This window comes from Coniophora puteana (assembly GCF_000271625.1).
Source record: "Coniophora puteana RWD-64-598 SS2 unplaced genomic scaffold CONPUscaffold_11, whole genome shotgun sequence".
Classification (NCBI taxonomy): Eukaryota; Fungi; Basidiomycota; class Agaricomycetes; order Boletales; family Coniophoraceae; genus Coniophora; species Coniophora puteana.
The window spans coordinates 1,058,127-1,066,795 of NW_006913063.1; the positions used below are offsets into that span (position 1 = coordinate 1,058,127).

Below are 8,669 nucleotides of genomic sequence, written 5' to 3' on the forward strand. Positions count from 1 at the left end.
GTGATTATCATCACCTACTGATTTGTGAATTATGGAGTCATCTTATAAGTAAGTCAACCATAATCTCAAAACTTGCACAGGCTGTGGTGCTTCCATCTGCATTTGCACCTGTCCACACCATGTTCATGCATTTATCCTGTTTTATGCAGCTGTCCTTGAGATCCAAATGTGTTAGCAGTATAACTAGATTAATGCTGGTCAATGGATGTTCAAGTCCATACTATGGCACTACACCACAAACACAGCCCAACCTCACATTTGGCCTCTTGGAACACAATTTCTGAACCTTGATTAGCCAGACTTTTCAGACTCAATCTATCAACAGAGTTCACCCACTCTATCATGATCTCAATGGCCAACACTACAGCATGTGCAAATAGGGTACAGGCATTATTTAACTTTGTTCTGAACCTGGCAAAGTGAGGTAGGAGGAATTACAAAGTTATTTGCAACATTATTCCTAATAGTTGTTGTGATTCTATTATTCAAACATGCAACATCATGACAAAGAGAGAGAAACCAACCTGAACAAGTATTTAGTACAAAAGCTGGGAAAGATGACATACTAACATACACAGTGAGTGTTGACAGTGTTGTGAAGAAAACTGACATGTTGTGTCTCAGGGAATGTGATGGAGTGTCAAACACCACTCTCATTTACCAGCTTGATACAGTAAACAACTGAGTTACACATTGCTTGTGGGGTTGCATGAATGCACAAAACAATCACCACTGGTCAAGTGACTTAAATAGAATGGTGTCTTGGTTGACACACTCTCTGGTTGTATTGAATGAGTACAAGATCATATCCGCTGTAATACCTGTACAACACACATAAAAGTGTTGTTTCCTCCATAAAAACCATAGAGGCTGTTTCTTCCATGAATGCGGAGGTTAGATACATATACTTTCATAGGACCCAGGAGTGTTTGAAAAACATTGACAGAGTTTGTGCAAGTGGAACTGGTTCCACAGGATAACTCATACCTGTGGAATCAGAAAGAGGCATGTTCATCTACCTGAAGGTAAGCACTGCAACCAATTGTTTCTTGGGGGTTTCTTCAAGGAGAACAACAAGGTAGACTTTCAAAGTGTAGTGGAAGTTATCTGCAAGCCTTTGTCAAAGATATGAGGACTGGTCAACTCTACAATACACAGGCAAGCTATCCCATATATACATGTTATTAGGGACATGACATTCTTCAGAGTGTCCTACAAACCAACACCTCCTGAATGAAGATGAGAAGTGCAGTAGACAGCAACACCTGAGATCCCTCATCATGGCCAAGCCCATAGCAATGGAATTTGCAGAATACCTAGTCTATAAGGACTGCAATAGCCTTAAGAATGCACCAAAAAGTGGAGTTGCCTCTTTAAAAGCCGGAAAACAAGGGTCTGGAGACTATGGCAGCTTCATGATATTATTTTTTGATACAAAGCCCATGGCAACATTCTCCAAATGTGCGGAATTGATACAAATGGGTGCGTGGGTAGGCACAGAGGGTCCGGCGGCCCTGCTTGTTGAAATAGTTGTGTTGGCCCCACCAGTGGACTTCTCCCAGTGGCAGTGCATGAATGATACCCCAATGTGGAGTAAAACTCCATGGAGGCTTTAATATGCCAAGCAGTAATGAATTTGATATTGATTGAAAAGCCGGAGTGCATGACAAGTGATATAATGAAGAGTGATCGAAGCATCGTGGATGGCAACCTGATCCGGAATGAATGTGCCAATCATAGCCCCGATTGCTCAGTCCCAAGACCTGATTGCCGGCAGGTGCCTGATAGACAAATGGAGATGTAATATGAATCATGGAGCATTCAGTACACTGGCCGCATTATGTCCATTTAGCTCATTGAAACATGGCCTCGGAACCTTTAGTAAAATTTCACCTTGTTCCCATCAACCACCATGCCACCACAAGTGTTCAAGAAAGGTGCCCAGTTCCTTGGGGGCCTCAGGATACTAACCACGAAGGTGACCAAGAAGAAAGGGAAGAAAACTCACACTCCGGTAACACAGAACATGTCAGCACCGGCCAACAGCAAGACAGAGGCAGAGGGCAAAGGCTCTACATCCAAGCAAGCTAGGGTTGAGGAGAGCCCACCCCCAATGTTCGAGCCTCCTCCACCGCCAGAGGGAGACCCAGAGACTGTCAAGAAGACAAAGGCCAGATGGGTGAGAGCACATACATTATACAGGTCTGCCTATCCGGGGATGAACTGACCATGGTAACATCTGTAGCTGCAATGCAACTTCATGGAGAAGTGGATGGAGTTCCAGGAGTTGTATTTGCATAAGCTTCCTGACATGGAGGCGAACTCTGACATGGCTGGATGCCGGAGTTGTCAGAAGGGAGCGGTGACATGGAGATGTCTCTCCTGCTTTGGGGTTCCGGCATCTTGTACTGAGTGCATGCGGGCATCTCATCAGCATCAGCCTTTCACCAGGTGGAGTTCTGGGAGAGCAACCACTGGGAGTCGTCAACAACAGCTCAACTTGGCGTTACTCTGTGTCTAGGACATGGCAGGAACAAGTGTCCTGGTAGGTCAGGATCCACTGAAGGACGCCCAAAAGAAAGTCCTCTGGCTCCAGAGCCGGTTTCTGGCACATCAACCAGCAATGAGGATATGTGGGTGGATGTTCCAGATGACACTCCTATGGACATCGAGGACGGCGCTGAGGCGGATTCCAACATCAACGACAGTGCAGCAGCATGCTCGTCTCCAGAGACCGGCGTCACAGGCTCATCTGAGCCTGCAGAGGATATTGACTGTGCTCCAGCCGAGTTCAACCTAGGACGGCCATTCAAGGAGTTTACTGCCAGCAAGCAGCCACCCACCTCCAGCAAAGGTGGAGGGCATGCTGAGACGATCATTGTGGTCGACAAGTCCGGTGTCTATGAGTTTCCAGTTGTATGGTGCACTTGTACTGACAAGCTACCACACAAACAACTCTTTGATTTGCGACTGTATCCGGCTTCACAAACCAACCCCAAGACCATCTTCACCTTTGATGTACTGGATGACCTCTTGGTGTGCAACTTTGAAGGCAAAGAGGCCCCACACTCTTATTTCCGGCGCCTCACCAGGATGACCAATGAGGCATTTCTGGATTCAGTCCCGGTATGTAATATGTGTTTTGTGTCTCAGTATCCTCTCATGGCCACCAGGACCGGTACTGAGAACTGATGAGATGCGGCTGACAATAGCTCCGGCTGAAAACGCGCAAGAAGCATGGACACGGGTATGGAGACAGCAAGATGGAAGCAGCAGGGGCATCATTGGCCACCACATGTGTGGCATGCCCCCACCCAGGTATTAACCTGGACAATGACTGGGAGAGTAAAGGGTGAGTCTTAAACCACTGATATCCCTCCTGTCTTGACATCACCACAGCCTGGAATGGTTGTACTATGGGTGGGCGGTGGTGGATGGCAACTTTAAGCAACAGAGCTACACGATGAGAAGGCCAGAGAACAATGTTCCACTAACTGACAGCCTGGGGTACACTGTCAACAAAGCAAACTATCAGGCTCACTTGGCCACAGCCAAAGAAACCCCTCACGTAAGTCAAAGAACCATTGTAATGTCTGTCTGTCTCTGATGGTGAGAGCCGGCAGAAATCCACTTGCAATAATCATCGAGCAGTATCCCAAGCCGGTCAGAGACGGAACCACCTGGCCGTCACTGGTCTAGCCGCCCTTGTGTGTGCACAGCATGGCCTGTGGTTTGCAAGCTTGGTGGTTGACTTTCTGCTAGGGGAAAGGTAATGTCACCCTTAGACCTGTTGTATCTTACACTGACCGGCCCCAGACAAGCCTACATTGACTATGCGCTATGCATAGTGCTTCAGCAGCTCCGGAAGCACAAAAGGGTGTATCTGTTCTATGACATTGTATGCCAATACCTTGTCAAACTACAGCAGTGGATCAAAGACTCACCCCACCTCACCATTCCTGAACACCTCAAGATCATTCCAGCGATCAGGTTATTTCATGTTCATGGCCACAAGGAGAAGTGTGTATCCCGCTACTCTCCAGATCACATTATCGGTGCTGGCCATGCTGCTGGTGAGATCATTGAAAGCAACTGGGGCCGGATGAACCCAAGTGCACAAAGCATCAAGAGGATGTCAGCCTGGGCGAGGGTCAACAGTCTGAATGGTCAGATGGAGTCCTGGAACAAAGGCAAGAACTACAAGTCCAGTATGTCTGCCATTATCGTCTTTAATGTGTCCTGACGCTATGTCATAGTTAAAACGGTCAAGGATGGATGGAAGCTTGCTTTGGTTTGGTACACAAAGGCTACCATTGATCTCCAAAAGGTGATGGTTCTTTGTGATCCCGGATTGGTCAGCGAGTGGTTGCAACGACTGGTAACTGCCTATGCCGGACACTCCGACAAGGTCACTGCCAATGATGCTGTCTTCAAGGTTGATATCCGCAAGCTCCCTTCCAGGGCCACCACCGGCCTTGAAGTGACCCAGGCAAAAGAGGAATTGACTGGGGTAGTGCAATGGATCAACAGAGGAATCAACATTGAACAGCTCCAGTAAGCCCACTTTACCTTGATTGCTATAGGTCTGAGTGTTTCGGCCAGGATCAAAATACAGATCCTGTCCAAGAAGATGGCCACACAATCCCTGCGGGGCAACACCAACACTCGGGAGTGACTGCACCAGTGCCTTATTCGTATAATCGAAGAGTTCCTTGAGGACGCACCCAAGTACATGGGTAACTTGCTGATTGGCGCTGTGACTGACAAGCCATATGTGGTTGATATTGCCTCTGGTATCATGGACAGCGCCGAAGAAGGTGACGAGGATGGTACTGATGGCATCCCTTATGACCCAGAGGACGAGGAAGAGACCAATGCTGCGTTGTTGGAGCCAGAGACAAGAACAATCAGTCTTCTATCTGCATTCGGGTGCAGCACTTGCCTTGAACATGGCTTGGATAAAGTTATAGAGGCTGAAATGACACTCCGGACTGGCCAGGCCAACAATGCAGTGGAGAAGATCCGGCACCACATTGGCCATCAGTCTCTTATCTGGCACAAGGAGGTCAGAGAATCCCGGGGCAGTCAGCACCAGGGCGGATTGGCTCGCAGTAAGCTTGATGTCCAGAGTGCCAAGGTCAATCTGCAGAGGCTCTATTACAACCACGCCCGGAAGGCAATGCTGGAACTCAAAGGCCCCAAGGACAACATCACCAAGTACCAGGTCATGACAAGGCAGGACCTCAAGGCCTCAACAGCAGAGCTCCGGCCAGATGCCACTGGACTGCGCCATGAGGGCCTATCATGGCTGTGGACTCTGGATGTTGATACAATGTTGGCTAGTCCGGATGGGGACACTCTGTTGAATGAATGTGAGTCTGGTATCTCTCCGGAAAGACTCTGTACTGATGCTTGTCAGTTGCATGGATGCACTGGACAAAGGCCAGGTGCCGGACTGACAGGGCCATGGAGGAGCTGATCCTCCTGTGCCATGAAATGTTGTGGATTCCCTGGACATGGCGACACATGGCTGGGGAATAGAAGCAATTGTGTGAAACTGATGCTGGAAAGTCAGCTGGACATCATGCCCATGCCTGGCACCAACAGGCACTTGCAGAGTGACTGGTGTCCATGTCAGAATCCGTGTTTCAACAGCTCCTCAAGGACAAACCAGCCCTAACTGACTTCAACTTGGGATTAGATGACTCTGGTAGATGTACATGGCCTCAAACAACTGTATCATAATCATAGAATGCTAGTGTAGTACCCACTGTAATTCCCATACACCCATTCTGGTTCCAACCCAGTCATGGCACGCCTGTGTACACCCTCCTTCATATAATAAGCCCAACATACCCGGTCGCCCTGGCAGTGCAGCACTCCATGTCTCAAGAGCTTGCCACAGAATGGCACCATGGTGCCTGGTCAGTAGTCAAGGTCAATCCTGAGCATGGGAAAGGATAGCTGGCCATACCGGTACTGCCCATGGGTGGATAAGATGTCATACCAAGGATATGTACCTCCACCATCTCTATGGAGGACTGTCTCTCGGTTAGAGAGTATAGTGGCGGCATTGAAGACCAAAGCCCACTGTCTGATGTGGCCCCTGGTGTTAATATCATTGCTGAGTGACTGCATACAAGCCTTCCCCTGGATGTATTGCCATGGATGGATGAGCCGGAGGATGCCAGAAGCAAGGGCATGAAGGCTGGAGAGATCTACCACGGTGCTGGCGAGGTCCCCCTGTAGATCCCTCCAGTTAGCAGAGGGTTCGGGATAATGGGTGGGGTCCTAATGAATTGTCAGCAGCGTAGTATAAAGGTCTTACCACACACCTTGTCATGACCAGATTGGTACCAGCCTGGTGACAGGTTGATTGATCCAGGTTGGATTCCGGAAGCCAGGGGTGGGAGGAATAAACTGGTGTGGTTCCGGAACATGGCAGCATTGGTGGCGCTGATGCCAGCCTTGAGCTGCCTATGCACCGGAAGGAGGGACCCAAACACAAGGGCCTGTAGCCACTTGGGAACCACATCAGGAAGGTACCATAGCAGAATGGGACCAGAGAGGTCGCATAGCTTGAATGGCCAGATGGCAAGGAGGTGGCTGTTGGTTGGATCAACAGTGGTTTCATACCAGGGGTGGTTCATATGGTCCCATCTCAACTGGAGCCGGCACCTTTCATACTTCAGTTCACGATCCAGATGCATTGCACTGCCACTTGGCGGAGGAAGCGTGTTGAGGATATCACCGTCAAGTAGGACTGTAATATATCAGCTATCATAGTTATAGGCTCTGGTATCCGCACCTGTGCACTTATCCGCCTGACTGATCATGTCTACTGCCCCTCCAGCTGCTTTCTGCAGGTCCTCAGAGATCGCCGGGTGGCATTTGGTGCCGGAGTAAATCCCCTTGTTGTGTGAAACCATGAACATGTAATCAGAGACATGTTGCTCAAGATCCTGGAGGAGGGACATGGCAGGAAAGGATGAAGCACACTCATCAGAAGGGGAGAGCATGTATACCTTGCAGCCACAGGCGCCGGCGGCATCTAAGCAAGGGGAGTGCGCGTGGGGCCAGGGCCAAGGCCAATCTGCGTCAGTTCTACCGGTTACCGGCTATGACACAGGTACCGGTAACGAAAGCCACGTTAACAGTGTTTGCCACCAGAACCAAACAAATAACAAACAGCATGTCAACAACGCCACGTCTCACAACTTTGACGCGACTCTCTCTCCTTCACCATCAACCCACCACCCACTACCACCGCTACACATGCCTCAAATCCCTGCCATCCACCCTGACGCCGACACTCCCCCTCGTTCCCCGCCTTGGTTGTCTGTCGCTGGCCACCCCGCACCCACCACTGCCGCCGAGGCGCAGCACTTCGTCAACCGGTTGCACCACCAGCTGGGCTTGCAAGTCCAGCTGTTCCTGATGTTCCTGAGCAACATCTGGTCGGGGGGCCTCAGAGCTGAACTTGTGAGTCATCCTGCCTTCTCAGCCTCTGCTGACACGCATCTCCGGTGCCGCTGCTGCTCTCTAGGATGATACATTCGCGATGCTCGTGTACATCTACGCACATACACCGGCGTGTGGCGGCGACTGGGACATCAAGCTCCCGCCCTCAATCAAGTGGCTCTGTACGGAGGAAGACCCGGCGGTGATGTTTGAGACGTGGGTGCACAACGAGGAGAAGATGACGTGGCTCCTCGACTATCAGACCGCGTCTGGTCTCGACGTGGACGATCATGGCGGCAACGAGTGGTGGGAGGAAGTCTTCCGGCTATACCAGTGAGTACTAGCCCATCCTCGTTGTCCCTCCTCCATCCAACTACTCTAAGAAACAAACGCGAATCAAGTGTTAGCTCCAGCCGGTCTCAGGGATTGCAACGAATGGACCACGTCCATGTTCCACTCATTGAAGGGGTGAGTCTTGACGTCCTCTGTCATTGCCATGTCCACTAACGAGATCCTTCCACCACAGATCAACCTCAAACGTAAACAGCCACACGGAAACACCAACGAGCAAGCTGGAAAGGCACAAAAGGTATGTCATCACCGACTTCTCTCTGGTATGCTCACCTGATGGGTGGGTTGTAGACCGCAGAGGGGTCAACATCGGCAGATGGAAGGTCCAAAAGGACCAGGAAACCAACAGAGCAGACAGCAGGTGGCGAGGGCGGTGGTGAAGTATCAAACTCAGAAGAGGCACTGGTGTCCAACAGTGAGCAAGTGGTATTGATAAAGACGAAATACAAGGGTACTGACCTGGTGTCCAACAGTGAGCAAGTAAGGAGACGCTCTGTGGACACCAGGGTTATATAGGTGAAAAGAAATAAGGTTTGGGAACTGTACAGTAGCTCGGAGTTCTCCATAGTAAGCCAAAGAGTAGAGAAAGGCGAAATAGGGGCAAAGTCGCGAGATACTGGATAAGGAAGGTGGTGAAGGTATAAACAAGACACAAGTAGAAGTATACCTCAACACCCACTAGCTGAGTGGTTGCAGCGCTCTGGGCACTACCACAAGGCTCTAGGTTCAACCCACACAACAGGCAAGTTTTACCTCTTTTTACCCAAGTGTCCTGGAATGCTGGAAAGCGTACCAAGGCCACTGGGCTGCTGTGCCAAGGGCATAGGAGCGATGCAGAGGTGCTGGGCGCACTCTGA

At 50.0% G+C, this 8,669-nt stretch overlaps 3 protein-coding genes across 3 annotated transcripts; 2 read left to right on the top strand and 1 right to left on the bottom strand.

The window, feature by feature from the left end:
• Positions 1-2,418: 2,418 nt before the first annotated feature.
• CONPUDRAFT_62128 (uncharacterized protein) lies at positions 2,419-5,479 on the top strand (the record flags this gene model as incomplete). Its single annotated transcript, XM_007773625.1, has 8 exons — positions 2,419-2,545; positions 2,732-3,144; positions 3,213-3,352; positions 3,400-3,568; positions 3,624-3,769; positions 3,817-3,990; positions 4,360-4,510; positions 4,685-5,479. Coding segments are annotated over 8 exons (2,115 nt in total), but the record flags the coding sequence as incomplete, so codon positions are not given.
• Positions 5,480-5,925: 446 nt separating this feature from the next.
• CONPUDRAFT_75598 (uncharacterized protein) lies at positions 5,926-6,977 on the bottom strand (the record flags this gene model as incomplete). The annotated part of the gene is made up of 3 exons (XM_007773695.1): positions 5,926-6,291; positions 6,336-6,763; positions 6,809-6,977. 3 exons carry the CDS (start codon positions 6,975-6,977, stop codon positions 5,926-5,928), a joined length of 963 nt encoding a protein of 320 aa, XP_007771885.1.
• Positions 6,978-7,275: 298 nt separating this feature from the next.
• Positions 7,276-8,296, top strand: CONPUDRAFT_156990 (uncharacterized protein; the record flags this gene model as incomplete). The annotated part of the gene is made up of 6 exons (XM_007773953.1): positions 7,276-7,482; positions 7,547-7,794; positions 7,863-7,929; positions 7,988-8,050; positions 8,104-8,227; positions 8,286-8,296. 6 exons carry the CDS (start codon positions 7,276-7,278, stop codon positions 8,294-8,296), a joined length of 720 nt encoding a protein of 239 aa, XP_007772143.1.
• Positions 8,297-8,669: the final 373 nt, after the last annotated feature.